This window comes from Pseudophryne corroboree, chromosome 5 (genome assembly GCF_028390025.1).
Source record: "Pseudophryne corroboree isolate aPseCor3 chromosome 5, aPseCor3.hap2, whole genome shotgun sequence".
NCBI lineage: Eukaryota > Metazoa > Chordata > Amphibia > Anura > Myobatrachidae > Pseudophryne > Pseudophryne corroboree.
In genome coordinates this window covers 333,998,924-334,021,740 of record NC_086448.1, presented here as the reverse complement: position 1 = coordinate 334,021,740, position 22,817 = coordinate 333,998,924, and the positions used below count along the sequence as shown (strand labels likewise).

The 22,817-nt window shown below is 46.9% G+C and overlaps 1 protein-coding gene across 4 annotated transcripts in view; it reads left to right on the top strand.

The window, feature by feature from the left end:
* BBS9 (Bardet-Biedl syndrome 9) overlaps window positions 1–22,817 on the top strand; it is an 853,332-nt gene that overhangs the window by 7,005 nt on the left and 823,510 nt on the right. For all 4 annotated transcript variants that reach the window (XM_063922539.1, XM_063922541.1, XM_063922538.1 and 1 more), the window contains exon 3: window positions 22,321–22,441. In XM_063922539.1, coding sequence (XP_063778609.1) covers window positions 22,330–22,441 — 112 coding nt within the window. In that variant the 5' untranslated portion in view covers window positions 22,321–22,329. The remainder of the gene's footprint in view (window positions 1–22,320; window positions 22,442–22,817) is intronic.

The window sequence follows — 22,817 nt, the reverse complement described above, 5'->3', positions numbered from 1 at the left end:
TTCCAAACGACATATGGAAGTATTGCCGTAAAAAGGGGAGGAATTATTTGGCGTCGGTCTATCGGATCTGGTGGCCACGGCAACTGCCGGAAAATCCACCTTTTTACCTCAGACCCCCTCCCAACAGAAAAAGACACCGTCTTTTCAGCCACAGTCCTTTCGGTCCTATAAGAACAAGCGGACAAAAGGACAGTCATATCTGCCTCGGGGCAGAGGAAGGGGTAAGAGAGGGCAGCAAGCAGCCCCTGGCCAGGAACAGAAGCCCTCCCAGGGTTCTGCAAAGCCCTCAGCATGACGCTGGGGCCTTACAAGCGGACTCAGGAACGGTGGGGGGTCGACTCAAGAATTTCAGCGCACAGTGGGCTTGCTCACAGGTGGACCCCTGGATTCTGCAGGTAGTATCTCAGGGTTACAGGTTGGAATTCGAGAAGTCTCCCCCTCGCCGGTTCCTAAAGTCTGCTTTGCCAACGTCTCCCTCAGACAGGGCGACGGTATTGGAAGCCATTCACAAGCTGTTTGCTCAGCAGGTGATAGTCAAGGTACCCCTCCTACAACAGGGAAAGGGGTATTACTCCACGCTATTTGTGGTACCGAAGCCGGACGGCTCGGTAAGACCTATTCTAAATCTGAAATCTTTGAACCTGTACATACAAAAATTCAAGTTCAAGATGGAGTCACTCAGAGCAGTGATAGCGAATCTGGAAGAAGGGGACTTTATGGTGTCCCTGGACATAAAGGATGCTTACCTGCATGTCCCAATTTGCCCTTCACATCAAGGGTACCTCAGGTTCGTGGTGCAAAACTGTCATTATCAGTTTCAGACGCTGCCGTTTGGATTGTCCACGGCACCTCGGGTCTTTACCAAGGTAATGGCCGAAATGATGATTCTTCTGCGAAGAAGAGGCGTATTAATTATCCCTTACTTGGACGATCTCCTGATAAGGGCAAGGTCCAGAGAACAGCTGGAGGACGGAGTAGCACTAACCCAAGTAGTGCTGCAACAACACGGGTGGATTCTGAATTTTCCAAAATCTCAGTTGACCCCGACAACACGTCTGCTGTTCCTGGGAATGATTCTGGACACGGTTCAGAAAAAGGTGTTTCTTCCGGAGGAGAAAGCCAGGGAGTTATCCGAACTTGTCAGGAACCTCCTAAAACCAGGGACAGTGTCTGTGCATCAATGCACAAGAGTCCTGGGAAAGATGGTGGCTTCTTACGAAGCGATTCCATTCGGCAGATTCCACGCACAAACTTTTCAGTGGGATCTACTGGACAAATGGTCCGGATCGCATCTGCAGATGCATCAGCGGATAACCTTATCGCCACGGACAAGGGTGTCTCTTCTGTGGTGGTTGCAGAGTGCTCATCTGTTAGAGGGCCGCAGATTCGGCATACAGGACTGGGTCCTGGTGACCACGGATGCCAGTCTGAGAGGCTGGGGAGCGGTCACACAAGGAAGAAACTTCCAGGGAGTATGGTCAAGCCTGGAGATGTCTCTTCACATAAATATACTGGAGCTAAGAGCGATTTACAATGCTCTAAGTCTGGCAAAACCCCTGCTTCAGGGTCAGCCGGTGTTGATCCAGTCGGACAACATCACGGCAGTCGCCCACGTAAACAGACAGGGCGGCACAAGAAGCAGGACAGCAATGGCAGAAGCTGCAAGGATTCTTCGCTGGGCGGAAGATCATGTGATAGCACTGTCAGCAGTATTCATTCCGGGAGTGGACAACTGGGAAGAAGACTTCCTCAGCAGACACAATCTACACCCGGGAGAGTGGGGACTTCATCCAGAAGTCTTCCACATGATTGTGAACCGTTGGGAAAAACCAATGGTGGATATGATGGCGTCCCGCCTCAACAAAAAACTGGACAGGTATTGCGCCAGGTCAAGAGATCCTCAGGCAATAGCTGTGGACGCTCTGGTAACACCGTGGGTGTTCCAGTCAGTGTATGTGTTCCCTCCTCTGCCTCTCATACCAAAAGTACTGAGAATTATACGGCAGAAGGGAGTAAGAACGATACTAGTGGCTCCGGATTGGCCAAGAAGAACTTGGTACCCGAAACTTCAAGAGATGCTCACGGAGGATCCGTGGCCTCTACCTCTAAGACGGGACCTGCTTCAGCAGGGACCGTGTCTATTCCAAGACTTACCGCGGCTGCGTTTGACGGCATGGCGGTTGAACGCCGAATTCTAAAGGAAAAAGGCATTCCGGAAGAGGTCATTCCTACACTGGTAAAAGCCAGGAAGGAGGTGACTGCACAACATTATCACCGCATTTGGAGAAAATATGTTGCGTGGTGTGAGGCCAGGAAGGCCCCCACGGAGGAATTTCAACTGGGTCGATTCCTACATTTCCTACAAACAGGATTGTCTATGGGCCTCAAATTGGGGTCCATTAAGGTTCAAATTTCGGCCCTGTCGATTTTCTTCCAGAAAGAATTGGCTTCAGTTCCTGAAGTCCAGACTTTTGTAAAAGGAGTACTACATATACAGCCCCCGGTTGTGCCCCCAGTGGCACCGTGGGATCTTAATGTAGTCTTGGATTTTCTCAAATCCCATTGGTTTGAGCCGCTCAAATCGGTGGAGCTGAAGTATCTCACATGGAAAGTAACCATGCTACTGGCCCTGGCTTCAGCCAGGAGAGTATCAGAATTGGCGGCTTTATCATATAAGAGCCCATATCTGATTTTCCATACGGACAGGGCAGAACTGCGGACGCGTCCTCATTTTCTGCCTAAGGTGGTGTCAGCGTTTCACCTGAACCAGCCTATTGTGGTGCCTGCGGCTACTAACGAGTTGGAGGATTCCAAGTTGTTGGACGTGGTCCGGGCATTGAAAATATATATTTCAAGAACGGCGGGAGTCAGAAAGTCTGACTCACTGCTTATATTGTATGCACCCAACTAGATGGGTGCTCCTGCTTCTAAGCAGACGATTGCTCGTTGGATTTGTAGCACAATTCAACTTGCACATTCTGTGGCAGGCTTGCCACAACCTAAATCTGTCAAGGCCCATTCCACAAGGAAAGTGGGCTCATCCTGGGCGGCTGCCCGGGGAGTCTCGGCATTACAACTCTGCCGAGCTGCTACTTGGTCAGGGGCAAACACGTTTGCAAAATTCTACAAATTTGATACCCTGGCTGAGGAGGACCTTGAGTTCTCTCATTCGGTGCTGCAGAGTCATCCGCACTCTCCCGCCCGTTTGGGAGCTTTGGTATAATCCCCATGGTCCCGACGGAGTCCCCAGCATCCACTTAGGACGTTAGAGAAAATAAGAATTTACTTACCGATAATTCTATTTCTCGTAGTCCGTAGTGGATGCTGGGCGCCCATCCCAAGTGCGGATTGTCTGCAATACTTGTACATAGTTATTGTTACAAAAAAATCGGGTTGTTATTTGTTGTGAGCCGTCTGTTCAGAGGCTCCTACGTTTGTCATACTGTTAACTGGGTTCAGATCACAAGTTATACGGTGTGATTGGTGTGGCTGGTATGAGTCTTACCCGGGGTTCAATATCCTTCCTTATTGTGTACGCTCGTCCGGGCACAGTATCCTAACTGAGGCTTGGAGGAGGGTCATAGGGGGAGGAGCCAGTACACACCACCTAATCCTAAAGCTTTATTTTTGTGCCCTGTCTCCTGCGGAGCCGCTATTCCCCATGGTCCTGACGGAGTCCCCAGCATCCACTACGGACTACGAGAAATAGAATTATCGGTAAGTAAATTCTTATTTTTTCTTACGATTCTCAGCACCTTGGGTATGAGAGGAAGAGGAGGAAACGCATAGACCGACTGGAACACCCACGGTGTTACTAGAGCGTCCACAGCTATCGCCTGAGGGTCTCTTGACCTGGCGCAATACCTTTGTAGTTTTTTGTTGAGGCGGGATGCCATCATGTCCACCTGTGGCAGTTCCCATCGATTTGTAATCTGAGTGAAGACTTCCTGATGAAGTCCCCACTTTCCCAGGTGGAGGTCGTGCCTGCTGAGGAAGTCTGCTTCCCAGTTGTCCACTCCCGGAATGAACACTGCTGACAGTGCTTGCACGTGATTCTCCGCCCAACGAAGAATTCTGGTGGCTTCCGCCATCGCCACCCTGCTTCTTGTGCCGCCCTGGCGGTTTACATGAGCCACTGCGGTGATGTTGTCTGACTGAATCAGCACTGGCTGGTTGCGAAGCAGAGGCTCCGCTTGACTCAGGGCGTTGTATATGGCCCTTAGTTCCAGGATATTTATATGCAGACCAGTCTCCTGACTTGACCACAGCCCTTGGAAGTTTCTTCCCTGAGTGACTGCCCCCCATCCTCGGAGGCTTGCATCTGTGGTCACCAGGACCCAGTCCTGTATGCCGAACCTGCGGCCCTCGAGAAGGTGAGCACTCTGCAGCCACCACAGAAGAGACACCCTGGCCCTGGGGGATAGGGTGAGCAGCCGATGCATTAGAAGATGCGATCCGGACCACTTGTCCAACAGATCCCACTGAAAGGTCCTCGCATGGAACCTGCCGAAGGGAATGGCTTCGTATGACGTCACCATCTTTCCCAGGACTCGCGTGCCTTGATGCACCGACACCTGTTTTGGTTTTAAGAGGCCTCTGACCAGAGTCACGAGCTCCTGAGCCTTCTCCGCCGGGAGAAAAACCTTCTTCTGGTCTGTCTCCAGAATCATGCCCAAGAAGGGCAGACGCGTCGTAGGAACCAGCTGCGACTTTGGACTATTCAGAACCCAGCCGTGCTGTTGCAACACCTCCCAAGAGTGTGCTACGCTGATCAGCAACTGCTCTCTGGACCTCGCCTTTATGAGGAGATCGTCCAAGTATGGGATAATTGTAACTCCTTGCTTTCGCAGAAGCACCATCATTTCTGCCATTACCTTGGTAAATATTCTCGGTGCCGTGGACAGACCAAACGGCAACGTCTGGAATTGGTAATGACAATCCTGTACCACAAATCTGAGGTACGCCTGATGAGGTGGATAAATGGGGACATGAAGATATGCATCCTTTATGTCCAGAGACACCAGAGACACCATATAATCCCCCCCTTCCAGGCTTTCGATGACCGCTCTGAGCGATTCCATCTTGAACTTGAACCTTTTCAGGTATATGTTCAGGGATTTTAAATTCAATATGGGTCTGACCGAACCGTCCGGTTTCGGTACTACAACATGGTCGAATAACCCTTTCCTTGTTGAAGGAGGGGAACCTTGACCACCACCTGCTGAAGATACAATTTGTGAATTGCAGTTAACACTGTTTCCCTCTCGTGGGGGGAAGCTGGCAGGGCCGTCGGTGAGGGGGCATCTTCTCAAAGTCCAGCTTGCCTCCCTGAGACACAATATCTATTGCTCAGGGACCTAACAGGGAGTGAACCCACTTGTGGCTAAACTTACGCAGGCGTGCCCCCACCGGGCCTAGCTCCGCCTGTGGAGCCCCAGCGACATGCGGCGGATTTTTGTAGAGGCCGGGGAGGACTTCTGTTCCTGGGACCTAGCTGTGTTGTGCAGCTTCTTTCCTCTGCCCCCGCCTCTGGCAAGAAAGGACGCACCTCGGACTTTCTTGTTTCTTTGTTCTAAAGGCTGCATTTGATAATGTCGCGCTTTCCTAGGCTGTGCAGGAATATAAGGCAAAACAGCAGAATCACCAGCTATAGCTGTGGAGACCAGGTCCGAGAACCCTTCTTTACACAATCCTCAGCCTTCCATATGCCTCTTAAGTCGGCATCATCTGTCCATTGCATATTCTACAGGACACGTCAAGCAGAAATCGACATAGCTTTGTCTCTAGGACCCAGTATACTCATGTCCTTTGGGCATGTTTTATATTATATATATATATATATATAATATCTATATATATATATATATCTATCTATCTTAAGACAGCATCTTTAATATATATCTCTATATCTCTATATATACATATATCTATATATATCTACATTCTAGGGTCTCAATCTCTGCTGATAAGGTACCTGTCCACGCTGCCCCAGCGCTATAAACCCATGCCGACACAATCGCCGGTCTGAGTAGTGTACCAGAATGTGCACGCTATCTGCAGGATCCCTGAGAATAGCTGTTACGACAGGTTACCTTTTGGGCAAACGTGACACCCTAGGGGAAGATTCCCATCGTATCCTGGCCCTAGTGGGGGAAGGATACTGCCTGAGAATTCTTTGTGGGAAACTGCAGTCTCTTGTCTGGAGATTCCCGCTCTTTTTCCTCATGAGAGGAGGGAAATTTACCTCTGCTTTCTTCCCCTTAAACATGTGTACCCTTGTGTCAGGGACAGATGAGTCATCAGTGATATGCAAATCATCTTTTATTACAATAATCATATATTGAATACTTTTCTGCCATTTTGGCTGTAACTTTGCATTATCGTAGTCGACACTGGAGTCAATCTCCGTGTCGACATCAGTGTTTATTATTTTGGATAGTGAGCATTGAGAGACACTGAAGGTCTCTGCGACATAGGGACAGACCTGGGTAGATTTCTTGTCTGTTCTCTAATCTTTTGTGCAATAAATTCACCTCAGCACTTAATTACACATATCCAACAGGTGTCGGCGTTGTCGACGGAGACACCCTCACACACACACATTTGCTCTATCTCCTCCTTAGGGGAGCCTTTTACCTCAGACATGTCGACACACACGTACCGACACACCACACACAGGGGATGCTCTATTTGAAGACAGTTCCCCCACAAGGCCCTTTGGAGAGACAGAGAGAGAGTATGCCAGCACACACCCCAGCGCTATATGACCCAGGAATCACACAGCAACTTAGTGTTAACCCAGTAGCTGCTGTATATATTGTTTTTACGCCAAATTTATGTGCTAGGAGGTTAGAGAAAAAGGGTGAAAAGAAGAAGAGTACAGAGGGGGAACGAGAGTGTTACATACTGCAAAAGGTCAGCTGCTAGGGGGCCTAAACGGTGTGGTAGGAGTTTGTTCTAGTCATTGAGAATAAACTCCTTTATCTTTAACTCGATGGAGAGGTTGGTTTTATCAGCAGATCCATGGGGACAGCACCATGTGGATGGAAGTGGATGCATTCCTCAGGGTGCTTGTAATGTAATGTATTTTATGTTATATGTATGCTAAACCCTGGAGAAGACTGAGGTGACACAGTGAAGGGAAGAAGATTCTTCCTGGAGGAGGCTCTCTGATTGCATATTAAGAACGTGAGAGGTTTAGGATATGACTGCTTTCCAGAAGTTTGGAGTTTGGTACAGCTCCATCAGATGTGCTTTCTACAGTGGTGAATGGGTGTCTGTTGAGTTATAGTAGTGTCTGATCTGCAGATACTGGTGGAACTATACTCTAGTGACCCCAGGTCCTCAAACAAGTTAAAGGCCCTGGCTTTACGTCCAGTATCTCAGTGTAGGAATGGCCATCAACTATTGATGATTCAAAATCATCGATGGTCTATGACAAATGTTAACTACTTTTACCATTAATGGGGGAGAACCAGATGGTTTCCTGCCATCGATAAGATGCTATTGAATATTTTTTTTTCTCTCTCTCCAGGGTGTTGGGGACACGAGCATAGATCCGCCACCCGACACCTGCAAAGCCATGCCCCTGGGCCCTGATTGGTCCGCGACTTGCTCAATACTAAAGTAGAGCAGACCATCAATAGCTGAAACCATCGATGGTTACCTTTATAGATAGTTTCCCACCATCAAGGTTATCCATAAGTGGTACCATTGATGGATAACCTACTGATGGCCATCCCTACCTCAGTCGTGGTTTTGAAATTAGAGAGGAAAAGCAGTAAAGTTCATCGAACAAGTTAGGGATGGAAGTGAAGGGCTGTATTATGGTTAGGAGGATATTATCCACATAGAGGGACATTTTATGTTTACCAGAATACATAAGAATGCAGGAGAGATCAGGGTTAGATCTACTTTTAGAGGTATGGAGAGTATAAATATCAAAGGGAAAAGGGGACAACCTTGTCTTGTCTCAGTTGATAATGGAAAGGTTGTGATAAAATGTCTGGAATTCCTTATGGATTAGGTTTGGGTAGTCGGCTACCATGAACCTACTGTGCCATAGGCATATTGTGTCAGGGAGATGATACAAAGGTATGCAACAGGGTAGAAACACCAGGTGGGGTAAAACAAATGATTGAGGATCTAGGTAAACTAGAGGAATGGTCAAGAGTGTGGCAATCACAGTTTAATGCCAAAAAATGCAAAATCATGCACTTGGGTCTCAAAAATCCAAAGGCTAAATATACACTGCTCAAAAAAATAAAAGGAACACTTAAACAACACAGTGTAACTCCAAGTCAATCACAATTCTGTGAAATCAAACTGTCCACTTAGGAAGCAACACTGATCGACAATCAATTTCACATGCTGTTGTGCAAATGGAATAGACAACAGGTGGAAATTATAGGCAATTAACAAGACACCCCTGTCACTGACCTGGATTGGGAGTGTTGTGAACTCGGGGGCTCCTCCGATGGTCGAGAAAAGGCACCACAGCTGGGTCGGAGCAGAGAAGGCTGGATATAGGTTTTCCTCATACAGGACTCTGACAATTGTGTTTGATGAAGAAATGCTGAAGAACTTTATTTAGGGAAGGGAGCAATACAGCAACACATGGAAGAAAGAGGACTGGTGGGCAATGTCAAAGGCTACTGAAGAATTTGTGAGCGATGTTTAAAGATACATGAATAAAGAACTTGTGAGCGATGGTGAAAGACACTAAAGAATTCGTGAGCGATGTTTAAAGTCACTGATGATTGAAGAACTTGTGAGCGATGTTTAAAGACACTGATGAATGAAGAATTTGTGAGCGATGATAAAGACACCGATGTATGAAGAACTTGTGAGCGATGATAAAGACACCGATGAATGAAGAATTTGTGAGCGATGATAAAGACACCGATGAATGAAGAACTTGTGAGCGGTGATAATGACACTGATGAATGAAGAACTTGTGAGCGATGATAAAGACACTGGTGAATGAAGAACTTGTGAGCGATGATAAAGACGCTGGTGAATGAAGAACTTGTGAGCGATGATAAAGACGCTGATGAATGAAGAACTTGTGAGCGATGATAAAGACACTGATGAATGAAGAACTTGTGAGCGATGATACAGACACTGGTGAATGAAGAACTTGTGAGCGATGATAAAGACGCTGGTGAATGAAGAACTTGTGAGCGATGATAAAGACACTGATGAATGAAGAACTTGTGAGCGATGATAAAGACGCTGATGAATGAAGAACTTGTGAGCGATGATAAAGACACTGATGAATGAAGAACTTGTTAGCGATGATACAGACACTGGTGAATGAAGAACTTGTGAGCGATGATAAAGACACTGGTGAATGAAGAACTTGTGAGCGATGATAAAGACACTGAAGATTTCGTGAGCAGTGTTCAAAGACGCTGATGATTGAAGAACTCGTGAGCGATGTTTAAAAACACTGAAGACTAGGTGAGCGAGCAGCACGATATGCTGGGAAAGCTGACTGGATGCTGGAAACTCTAGGAGGTAGCACAGCGGTCACAGGAGCACTGGAGATCACCTCTGGAAAAGCGACGATACTCAGGCGCCGGAGCTCTGCCCGGCGTCTGGTTTTGAATCTCCCGCCCTAACAGGATTGGTGGAGCGGTTCTGTGATGCCACCCACTCCCGCCCACGTGACGCCGGGTGCAATGGCGGCGCCCACACTCCGGGGAACCGCCGGGAGCAGCGCCAGCCAGATGCCGGGACCCGACGACCGCCGGAGGCCGCCAGACGGACCAGCAGACACGCAGGGGTAACCGCGGCGGCCGCTGTCTCTGGTGTGTGACAACCCCCAATAAAGGAGTTGATACACAACAACAGATAATGAATACACCTTTAGGCGCTACCACTTTCTCAAAAGTCACGTATTGTTCTTAATCAATAGTCCCAAATTGTATCACTTGTTTCACTGACAATATTCCTCCTTGTGGATGTTCCTTCCTCTTCAATTTTCTTATGTAGAGATATAGTTCATAAAATGGAAAAAATAACGTATATAGTGTAGTAGTTTTAAGTGAATTTATTCAGTAATAAAAATGCATAAAAATATATTACTATCCAATTAAAAGTGACAGCTTCACTCTCTAATAAAATTGGAACCGTACCGTGTCAAGCTCCCAGCATGGATCACGGCATCCAGTGATCCTTTACCTGTACTTAGAACAAGAGGGGAACCTTGCCAGGTCCAGTGGTCAGCAGATTGCGTGAAGGGAGGAGGGAGGAATTCCGGAACCTTCCAATTTTACTTTCTTCATTGCTCCATGCTGGGAGCTTGACACGGTACGGTTCCAATTTTATTAGAGAGTGAAGCTGTCACTTTTAATTGGATAGTAATATATTTTTATGCATTTTTATTACTGAATAAATTCACTTAAAACTACTACACTATATACGTTATTTTTTCCATTTTATGAACTATATCTCTACATAAGAAAATTGAAGAGGAAGGAACATCCACAAGGAGGAATATTGTCAGTGAAACAAGTGATACAATTTGGGACTATTGATTAAGAACAATACGTGACTTTTGAGAAAGTGGTAGCGCCTAAAGGTGTATTCATTATCTGTTGTTGTGTATCATCTTTTCCGGTGATTGGGAGTCACCAGAATATATCTTGGGCTGCTTTGTTTCCACTAAGCGCTATTTTCTGTTCCGCTCACACATTCCCAATAAAGGAGTTGTTCTGCAGGTGGTGACCACAGACCACTTCTCAGCTCCTATGCTTTCTGGCTGATGTTTTGGTCACTTTTGAAAGCTGGCGGTGCTTTCACTCTAGTGGTAGCATGAGACGGAGACTACAACCCACACAAGTGGCTCAGGTAGTGCAGCTCATCCAGGATGGCACAGCAATGCGAGCTGTGACAAGAAGGTTTGTTGTGTCTGTCAGCCTAGTGTCCAGAGCATGGAGGAGCTACCAGGAGACAGGCCAGTACATCAGGAGACGTGGAGGAGGCCGTAGGAGGGCAACAACCCAGCAGCAGGACCGCTACCTACGCCTTTGTGCAAGGAGGAACAGGAGGAGCACTGCCAGAGCCCTGCAAAATGACCTCCAGCAAGCCACAAATGTGTCTACTCAAACGATCAGAAACAGACTCCATGAGGGTGGTATGAGGGCCCGACGTCCACAAGTGGGGGTTGTGCTTACAGCCCAACACCGTGCAGGACGTTTGGCATTTGCAAGAGAACACCAAGATTGGCAAATTCACCACTGGCACCCTGTGCTCTTCACAGATGAAAGCAGGTTCTCACTGAGCACATGTGACAGACGTGACAGAGTCTGGAGACGCCAAGGAGAACGTTCTGCAGCCTGCAACATCCTCCAGCATGACCGGTTTGGCAGTGGGTCAGTAATGGTGTGGGGTGGCATTTCTTTGGGGGGCCGCACAGCCCTCCATGTGCTCGCCAGAGGTAGCATGACTGCCATTAGGTACCGAGATGAGATCCTCAGACCCCTTGTGAGACCATATGCTGGTGCGATTGGCCCTGGGTTCCTCCTAATGCAAGACAATGCTAGACCTCATGTGGCTGGAGTGTCAGCAGTTCCTGCAAGACGAAGGCATTGATACTATGGACTGGCCCGCCCGTTCCCCAGACCTGAATCCAATTGAGCACATCTGGGACATCATGTCTCGCTCCATCCACCAACGCCACGTTGCACCACAGACTGTCTAGGAGTTGGCGGATGCTTTAGTCCAGGTCTGGGAGGAGATCCCTCAGGAGACCATCCGCCACCTCATCAGGAGCATGCCCAGGCGTTGTAGGGAGGTCATACAGGCACGTGGAGGCCACACACACTACTGAGCCTCATTTTGACTTGTTTTAAGGACATTACATCAAAGTTGGATCAGCCTGTAGTGTGTTTTTCCACTTTAATTTTCAGTGTGACTCCAAATCCAGACCTCCATGGGTTAATAAATTTGATTTCCATTGATAATTTTTGTGTGATTTTGTTGTCGGCACATTCAACTATGTAAAGAACAAAGTATTTAATAAGAATATTTCATTCATTCAGATCTAGGATGTGTTGTTTTAAGTGTTCCCTTTATTTTTTTGAGCAGTGTAGTATTAATGGCACTATACTGGAAACTACTGAGGAGGAAAGGTATCTAGGAGTCACTATTTCAGGTGACTTAAAGGCAGGTAAGCAATGTAACAAAGCAATGAGGAAGGCTAGTCAGATGCTTGGTTGCATTGGGAGAGGAATCAGCAGCAGAAAGAAAGAAGTAATAATGCCACTGTATAGGTCATTGGTACAGCCTCATCTTGAATACTGTGTTCAGTTCTGGAGGCCATATCTTCAAAAGGATATTAATACATTAGAGACTGTACAAAGAAGGGCAACTAAAATGGTGCATGGCCTACATCACAAAACAAAGCCAGAAAGACAAAAAAAAATCTCAATATGTATAGTTTGGAGCAGAGAAGGGAAAGGGGGGACATGATAGAAACTTTCAAATATATCAAGGATTTTAACAAAGTTCAGGAGGGAAACATTCTTCAAAGGAAGAGACGTATTAGAGCTCGAGGACATACACTGAGACTGGAGGGGGGGAGGTTCAGGGGAAATTTGAGGAAAATTACTTCACAGAAAGGGTAGTAGACAAGTGGAATAGCCTCCCATCAGAGGTGGTAGAGGCTAATACAGTAGAGCAATTTAAACATGCATGGGATAGACATAAGGATATCCTTACAAATAAATAAGGATCAAATAAGGTTTGAGATAAAAATATGGTAAAAAAAAGGGGCAGACTGGATGGGCCAAGTGGTTCTTATCTGCCGTCAAATTCTATGGGGTATATTTACTAAGGTCCCGATTTTGACCGAGATGCCGTTTTTTCTTCAAAGTGTCATCTCGGGAATTTACTAAGCAGAAATCACGGCAGTGATGAGGCCATTCGTATTTTTTTTGCAAGTCCAAGAATAAAAATACGAATGAATACACCATCGGTCAAAACGCGGCTGTTTAGATATGAATCTCGGTCATTTACTAAGAAGTGCAAAGCAAAAAAAAAAAAAAACACTGCCGTGAAAAAATACAACTCGTAAAAAAGTGCTAAAAAAACCAGACCTGCTTTTTTGAGCCGTGATTGGATAGGCATGCACGGATCCATGAGATCCGTGCATGTATATCAGTGGGAAGGGGTGGGAAAGTGTTAATTTTTTGAAAAAAAATTGCGTGGGGTCCCCCCTCCTAAGCATAACCAGCCTCGGGCTCTTTGAGCCGATCCTGGTTGCAGAAATATGGGAAAAAAATGGACAGGGGTTCCCCCATATTTAAGCAACCAGCATCGGGCTCTGCGCCTGGTCCTGGTTCCAAAAATACGGGGGACAAAAAGCGTAGGGGTCCCCCGTATTTTTAAAACCAGCACCGGGCTCCACTAGCTGGACAGATAATGCCACAGCCGGGGGTCACTTTTATACCGTGCCCTGCGGCCGTGGCATCAAATATCCAACTAGTCACCCCTGGCCGGGGTACCCTGGGGGAGTGGGGACCCCTTCAATCAAGGGGTCCCCCCCCCAGCCACCCAAGGGCCAGGGGTGAAGCCCGAGGCTGTCCCCCCCATCCAATGGGCTGCGGATGGGGGGCTGATAGCCTTTTTGTAAAAGTGATTGATATTGTTTTTAGTAGCAGTACTACAAGGCCCAGCAAGCCTTCCCCGCATGCTGGTACTTGGAGAACCACAAGTACCAGCATGCGGCGGAAAAACGGGCCCGCTGGTACCTGTAGTACTACTACTAAAAAAATACCCAAAAAAAGACAATACACACACACCTTGAAAGTAAAGTTTTATTACATCCATCCACACAAACATACATACATACATACTTACCTTATGTTCACACGAGGGTCGGTCCTCTTCTCCAGTAGAATCCATGGGGTACCTGTTGAATAAATTATACTCACCAGATCCAGGGTACCAGGCTCCTCGGATAATCCTTTTGTAATCCACGTACTTGATTAAAAAAATAAAACGGATACCCGAGTCACGCACTGAAAGGGGACCCATGTATTCACATGGGTCCCCTTTCCCCGAATGCCAGAAACCCACTCTGACTGATGTCTAAGTGGGTTTCTTCAGCCAATCAGGGAGCGCCACGTTGTAGCACCCTCCTGATCGGCTGTGTGCTCCTGTACTGTCTGACAGGCGGCACACGGCAGTGTTACAATGTAGCGCCTATGCGCTCCATTGTAACCAATGGTGGGAACTTTCTGCTCAGCGGTGAGGTCACTTTCGCTCAACCGCTGAGCAGAAAGTTCCCACCATTGGTTACAATGGAGCGCATAGGCGCTACATTGTAACACTGCCGTGTGCCGCCTGTCAGACAGTACAGGAGCACACAGCCGATCAGGAGGGTGCTACAACGTGGCGCTCCCTGATTGGCTGAAGAAACCCACTTAGACATCAGTCAGAGTGGGTTTCTGGCATTCGGGGAAAGGGGACCCATGTGAAAACATGGGTCCCCTTTCAGTGCGTGGCTCGGGTATCCGTTTTATTTTCTCTGACGTCCTAAGTGGATGCTGGGGACTCCGTCAGGACCATGGGGATCAGCGGCTCCGCAGGAGACAGGGCACAAAACTAAAGCTTTAGGATCAGGTGGTGTGTACTGGCTCCTCCCCCTATGACCCTCCTCCAAGCCTCAGTTAGGTTTTTGTGCCCGTCCGAGCAGGGTGCAATCTAGGTGGCTCTCTTAAGGAGCTGCTTAGAAAAAGTTTTTAGGTTTCTTATTTTCAGTGAGTCCTGCTGGCAACAGGCTCACTGCATCGAGGGACTTAGGGGAGAGAAGTTCAACTCACCTGCGTGCAGGATGGATTGGCTTCTTAGGCTACTGGACACCATTAGCTCCAGAGGGAGTCGGAACACAGGTCTCACCCTGGGGTTCGTCCCGGAGCCGCGCCGCCGACCCCCCTTGCAGATGCTGAAGATTGAAGGTCCAGAAACCGGCGGCAGAAGGCTTTTCAGTCTTCATGAAGGTAGCGCACAGCACTGCAGCTGTGCGCCATTGTTGTCACACACTTCACACCAACGGTCACGGAGGGTGCAGGGCGTTGCTGGGGGCGCCCTGGGCAGCAATGTATAATACCTTATTCTGGCTAAAAATACATCACATATAGCCCCTGGAGGCTATATGGATGTATTTAACCCCTGCCAGGTCTCAGAAAAACGGGAGAAGAAGCCCGCCGAAAAGGGGGCGGGGCCTATTCTCCTCAGCACACAGCGCCATTTTCCCTCACAGAAAGGCTGGTGGGAAGGCTCCCAGGCTCTCCCCTGCACTGCACTACAGAAACAGGGTTAAAACAGAGAGGGGGGGCACTTATTTGGCGATATGTATATATATATATATATATTAAAATGCTATAAGGGAAAAACACTTATATAAAGGTTGTCCCTGTATAATATAGCGTTTTTGGTGTGTGCTGGCAAACTCTCCCTCTGTCTCCCCAAAGGGCTAGTGGGGTCCTGTCCTCTATCAGAGCATTCCCTGTGTGTGTGCTGTGTGTCGGTACTTGTGTGTCGACATGTATGAGGACGATGTTGGTGAGGAGGCGGAGCAATTGCCGGTAATGGTGATGTCACTCTCTAGGGAGTCGACACCGGAATGGATGGCTTATTTAAGGAATTACGTGATAATGTCAACACGCTGCAAGGTCGGTTGACGACATGAGACGGCCGGCAAACCAATTAGTACCTGTCCAGGCGTCTAAAACACCGTCAGGGGCGTTAAAACGTCCTTTTACCTCAGTCGGTCGACACAGACACAGACACGGACACTGACTCCAGTGTCGACGGTGAAGAAACAAACGTATTTTCCTTTAGGGCCACACGTTACTTGTTAAGGGCAATGAAGGAGATGTTACATATTTCTGATACTACAAGTACCACAAAAAAGGGTATTATGTGGAGTGTAAAAAAACTACATGTGGTTTTTCCTGAATCAGATAAATTAAATGAAGTGTGTGATGATGCGTGGGTTTCCCCCGATAGAAAATTATTGGCGGTATACCCTTTCCCGCCAGAAGTTATGGCGCGTTGGGAAACACACCTTAGGGTGGATACGGCGCTCACACGCTTATAAAAACAAGTGGCGTTACCGTCTCCAGATACGGACGCCCTCAAGGAGCCAACTGATAGGAGGTTGGAAAATATCCTAAAAAGTATATACACACATACTGGTGTTATACTGCGACCAGCGATCGCCTCAGCCTGGATGGGCAGCACTGGGGTGGCTTGGTCGGATTCCCTGACTGGAAATATTGATACCCTTGACAGGGACAGTATTTTATTGACTATAGAGCATTTAAAAGATGCATTTCTATATATGCGAAACTCTGGCATCAAGAGTAAGTGCGATGTCCATATCTGCCAGACGATGTTTATGGACACGACAGTGGTCAGGTGATGCAGATTCCAAACGGCACATGGAAGTATTGCCGTATAAAGGGGAGGAGTTATTTGGGGTCGGTCCATCGGACCTGGTGGCCACGGCAACAGCTAAAAAATCCACCTTTTTTACCCCAAGTCACATCTCAGCAGAAAAAGACATAGTCTTTTCAGCCTCAGTCCTTTCGTCCCCATAATATCTGCCCAGGGATAGAGGTAAGGGAAGAAGACTGCAGCAGGCAGCCCATTCCCAGGAACAGAAGCCTTCCACCGCTTCTGCCAAGTCCTCAGCATGACGCTGGGGCCGTACAAACAGGTGCGGTGGGGGGTCGTCTCAAGAGTTTCAGCACGCAGTGGGCTCACTCGCAAGTGGACCCCTGGATCCTACAAGTAGTATCCCAGGGGTACAGATTGGAGATTCGAGACGTCTCCCCCTCGCAGGTTCCTGAAGTTTGCTTTACCAACGTCTACCTCCGACAGGGAGGCAGTATTGGAAACAATTCACAAGCTGTATTCCCAGCAGGTGATAATCAAAGTACCCCTCCTACAACAAGTAAAGGGGTATTATTCCACACTATATTGTGGTACTGAAGCCAGACGGCTCGGTGAGACCTATTCTAAATGGAGTCACTCAGAGCAATGATAGCGAACCAGGAAGAAGGGGACTATATGGTGTCCCTGGACATCAAGGATGCTTACCTCCATGTCCAAATTTGCCCTTCTCACAAAGGGTACCTCAGGTTCGTGGTACAAAACTGTCACTATCAGTTTCAGACGCTGCTGTTTGGATTGTCCACGGCACCCCGGGTCTTTACCAAGGTAATGGCCGAAATGATGATTCTTCTTCAAAGAAAAGGCGTCTTAATTATCCCTTACTTGGACGATCTCCTGATAAGGGCAAGGTCCAGAGAACAGTTGGAGGTCTGAGTAGCACTATCTCAAGTAGTTCTACGACAGCACGGGTGGATTCTAAATATTCCAAAATCGCAGCTGTCTCCGACGACACGTCTGCTGTCCCTAGGGATGATTCTGGACACAGTTCAGAAAAAGGTGTTTCTCCCGGAGGAGAAAGCCAGGGAGTTATCCGAGCTAGTCAGGAACCTCCAAAAACCAGGAAAAGTGTCAGTGCATCATTGCACAAGGGTCCTGGGAAAAATGGTGGCTTCTTACGAAGCGATTCCATTCGGCAGATTTCACGCAAGAACTTTTCAGTGGGATCTGCTGGACAAATGGTCCGGATCGCATCTTCAGATGCATCAGCGGATAACCCTGTCTTCAAGGACAAGGGTGTCTCTTCTGTGGTGGCTGCAGAGTGCTCATCTACTAAAGTGCCACAGTTATGCATTCAGGACTGGGTCCTGGTAACCACGGATTCCAGCTTGAAAGGCTGGGGAGCAGTCACACAGGGAAAAAATTTCCAGGGAGTGTGATCAAGTCTGGGGACTTCTCTCCGCATAAATATACTGGAGCTAAGAGCAATTTACAGTGCTCTAAGCTTAGCAAGACCTCTGCTTCAAGGTCAGCCGGTATTGATCCAGTGGGACAACATCACGGCAGTCGCCCACGTAAACAGACAGGGCGGCACAAGAAGCAGGAGGACAATGGCAGAAACTGCAAGGATTCTTCGCTGGGCGGAAAATCATGTGATAGCACTGTCAGCAGTTTTCATTCCGGGAGTGGACAACTGGGAAGCAGACTTCCTCAGCACGACCTCCACCCGGGAGAGTGGGGACTTCATCGAGAAGTTGTTTCCACATGATTGTGCACCGTTGGGAAAGACCAAAGGTGGACATGATGGCGTCCCGCCTGAACAAAAAACTGGACAGGTATTGCGCCAGGTCAAGAGACCCTCAGGAAATAGCTGTGGACGTTCTGGTAACACCATGGGTGTACCAGTCGGTGTATGTGTTCCCTCCTCTGCTTCTCATACCAAAGGTACTGAGAATTATAAGACGTAGAGGAGTAAGAACTATACTCGTGGCTCCGGATGGGCCAAGAAGGACTTGGTACCCGGAACTTCATGAGATGCTCACAGAGGACTCAGGGCCTCTGCCGATAAGAAGGGACTTGCTTCAGCAAGTACCGTGTCTGTTCCAAGACTTACCGCGGGTGCGTTTGACGGCATGGCGGTTGAACGCCGGATCCTAAGGGAAAAAAGGCATTCCGGAAGAGGTCATTCCTACCCTGGTCAAAGCCAGGAAGGAGGTGACCGCACAACATTATCACCACATGTGGCGAAAATATGTTGCGTGGTGTGAGGCCAGGAAGGCCCCACGAAGAAATTTCAACTCGGTCGATTCCTGCATTTCCTGCAAACAGGAGTGTCTATGGGCCTCAAATTGGGGTCCATTAAGGTTCAAATTTCGGCCCTGTCGATTTTCTTCCAGAAAGAATTGGCTTCAGTTCCTGAAGTCCAGAAATTTGACAAGGGAGTACTGCATATACAACCCCCTTTTTGTGCCTCCAGTGGCACTGTGGGATCTCAACGTAGTCCTGGGATTCCTCAAATCACGTTGGTTTAAACCGCTCAAATCTGTGGATTTGAAATATCTCACATGGAAAGTGACCATGATGTTGGCCCTGGCCTCGGCCAGGCGAGTGTCAGAATTGGCGGCTTTGTCTCACAAAAGCCCATATCTGATTGTCCATTCGGACAGGGCAGAGCTGCGGACTCGTCCCCAGTTTCTCCCTAAGGTGGTGTCAGCGTTTCATCTGAACCAGCTTATTGTGGTACCTGCGGCTACTAGAGACTTGGAGGACTCCAAGTTGCTAGATGTTGTCAGGGCCCTGAAAATATAGATTTCCAGGACGGCTGGAGTCAGGAAAACTGACTTGCTGTTATCCTGTATGCACCCAAAAAACTGGGTGCTCTTGCTTCTAAGCAGACGATTGCTAGTTGAATGTGTAGTACAATTCAGCTTGCACATTCTGTGGCAGGACTGCCACAGCCAAAAATATATAAATGCCCATTCCACAAGGAAGGTGGGCTCATCTTGGGCGACTGCCCGAGGGGTCTCGGCTTTACAACTTTGCCGAGCTGCTACTTGGTCAGGGGCACACCCTGGCTGAGGAGGACCTGGAGTTCTCTCACTCGGTGCTGCAGAGTCATCCGCACTCTCCCGCCCGTTTGGGAGCTTTGGTATAATCCCCATGGTCCTGACGGAGTCCCCAGCATCCACTTAGGACGTCAGAGAAAATAAGATTTTACTTACCGATAAATCTATTTCTCGTAGTCCGTAGTGGATGCTGGGCGCCCATCCCAAGTGCGGATTGTCTGCAATACTTGTACATAGTTATTGTTACAAAAAAATCGGGTTGTTATTGTTGTGAGCCGTCTGTTCAGAGGCTCCTACGTTTGTCATACTGTTAACTGGGTTTAGATCACAAGTTATACGGTGTGATTGGTGTGGCTGGTATGAGTCTTACCCGGGATTCAATATCCTTCCTTATTGTGTACGCTCGTCCGGGCACAGTATCCTAACTGAGGCTTGGAGGAGGGTCATAGGGGGAGGAGCCAGTACACACCACCTGATCCTAAAGCTTTAGTTTTGTGCCCTGTCTCCTGCGGAGCCGCTGATCCCCATGGTCCTGACGGAGTCCCCAGCATCCACTACGGACTACGAGAAATAGATTTATCGGTAAGTAAAATCTTATTTTTTTAATCAAGTACGTGGATTACAAAAGGATTATCCGAGGAGCCTGGTACCTTGGATCTGGTGAGTATAATTTATTCAACAGGTACCCCATGGATTCTACTGGAGAAGAGGACCGACCCTCGTGTGAACATAAGGTAAGTATGTATGTATGTTTGTGTGGATGGATGTAATAAAACTTTACTTTCAAGGTGTGTGTGTATTGTATTTTTTTAGTAGTAGTACTACAGGTACCAGCGGGCCCGTTTTTCCGCCGCATGCTGGTACTTGTGGTTCTCCAAGTACCAGCATGCGGGGGAGGCTTGCTGGGCCTTGTAGTACTGCTACTAAAAACAATATCAATCACTTTTACAAAAAGGCTATCAGCCCCCCATCCGCAGCCCATTGGATGGGGGGACAGCCTCGGGCTTCACCCCTGGCCCTTGGGTGGCTGGGGGGGGGGGACCCCTTGATTGAAGGGGTCCCCACTCCCCCAGGGTACCCCGGCCAGGGGTGACTAGTTGGATATTTGATGCCACGGCCGCAGGGCACGGTATAAAAGTGACCCCCGGCTGTGGCATTATCTGTCCAGCTAGTGGAGCCCGGTGCTGGTTTTAAAAATACGGGGGACCCCTACGCTTTTTGTCCCCCGTATTTTTGGAACCAGGACCAGGCGCAGAGCCCGATGCTGGTTGCTTAAATATGGGGGAACCCCTGTCCATTTTTTTCCCATATTTCTGCAACCAGGATCGGCTCAAAGAGCCGGAGGCTGGTTTGCCTTAGGAGGGGGGACCCCACGCAATTTTTTTTTAACATTTAAACTTTTTTTTTTTTTTTTTTTAACAAAGTGCACAATGAAGCCCAGCACGGATCTCTCAGATCCGGCTGAGATTCATTGTATTAAAGTCGGCAGTGTTTTACAAGTCACTCACGTAAAACACTGCCTAAAAAAACGAATGACATCGACATCGGAAAACCCGAAAATGCAGAATACGGCAGCTTAGTAAATTAGTCGTAACAAATTCAAAAAGTTGCAGTTTTACACTTTCGATGTCATTCGTGATTATTCTCCCACCAAATCGGGAGAATTACGAATGTTAGTAAATATACCCCTATGTTTCTAGGGAGAGAAAGTGCCACCCCAAGTTTATTATTATTATTATTATTATTATTATTATTATTATTATTTTTTATTAAACCATAATATCCAAAACACATTTTCTATATTGCTGCCTATCTTTTTTTAATATTGGCATATTTGTATTTTGGCTTTTTAGGGCATACATGCTAGACTTTTATAATAGGGGTATACGTACTAAATCATCCACAATCTTAGATGTATTTTTGATTACTGTCTAAAGACAGTAACAGTAACTTTATACTGTGACTATATTACAGTTTAATTTATATAATTGTTAATAAATTTAAAAACAAAGTCCTCTACACAATCCTTATTTTCATGAAAATATGTTCATGTACAATAGAGAATAGTAATGCATACTGACATTAGATTCTCAGCACATACAATGTCAGAACCATACCTTAGATACAACCCGTTTCAAATCTTTTTTTTCCTGTATTAGCAGTAAGAAAGGAGCAATAATGTCACTTTATGGTTGAATAACAGGTGCAACAAAAGTTGAAAGTTTTGGACCTGATTCTGAGTTGGATGCAATTGGGTTTGCAGACAGATCTCATGAATTTCTGCATACTGTGCATGTGTCATAGAAAGAAATTGGCAAGTGCGGTTGGATTGATAAGACCACTGTTTCTGTTAAATTAGGGTTTCTGGGTGACGACTCATGGACCACCGCTTAGGGTGTTTCTGAGCAATCCTAGAAAAGTCCTCACTTTGTCTAATACTGTATGAGCTAGATCTATATAGATGACTCTCTAGCTTATATTAGACTAAGTCTAGTTCAGACTTGAGGTTCAATTCTCTTTTCATTTCGATTTACTAACGCAGACCCTCACCATGTAAAGACATTTCAGGGGTTCTGAAAATACATCTCTTTCACACCATACCTGACTTTATCACAATGTGTTTCTCTTTACAGATGTGTCCTCATACATCTGTCCTTTTTGTGCCATATGGTGCGATTCAGTGCTGTGTACTTTTTCTTCAATTTTGCATCTTAGTACATACAATCATACATACATACATACATACATACATACATACATACATACGTACTGTACTAGGTACTTAGACACATATCCAATTATATATTATTATTATAATAATAATAATAAACATAATTATATTTTCTAGACTGCTGACATGTCACTCTTCAAAGCTCGTGATTGGTGGTCCACTACAATGGGCGAGAAAGAAGAATTTGACCAAGGATGTTTGTCTGTGGCCGATGTTGACAACAGTGGTTCAGGGGAAGGTAAAATTATTTTCATCTTTTAGAAAGTAGTTTTGTACTATAATCTGTAATATAAAGCGATTTAAGGTAATTCTCCACCCAAACACAAAAATAAGTATATACTTCCTGAGGTTTCCTTTTATCCCAATGAAAATACTGTTAGCTTAAAACACCTCTGCCAATAAACACAGAAAATAATTCAATATCTAAACAGCATTTTTATTTCATTATGCTATAACAATACGTGAGTGGTGTAAATGCATTTGTAGAATTAAGGATTTAAATAAAGACACTTTTAAAACTGACACTCCCAAAACCACTTGTGTGACTCTGCAGCATTTGTGTATTATTTACAGCAGGATGTGATGCACTTTTGCACATCACTTACCATAAACCG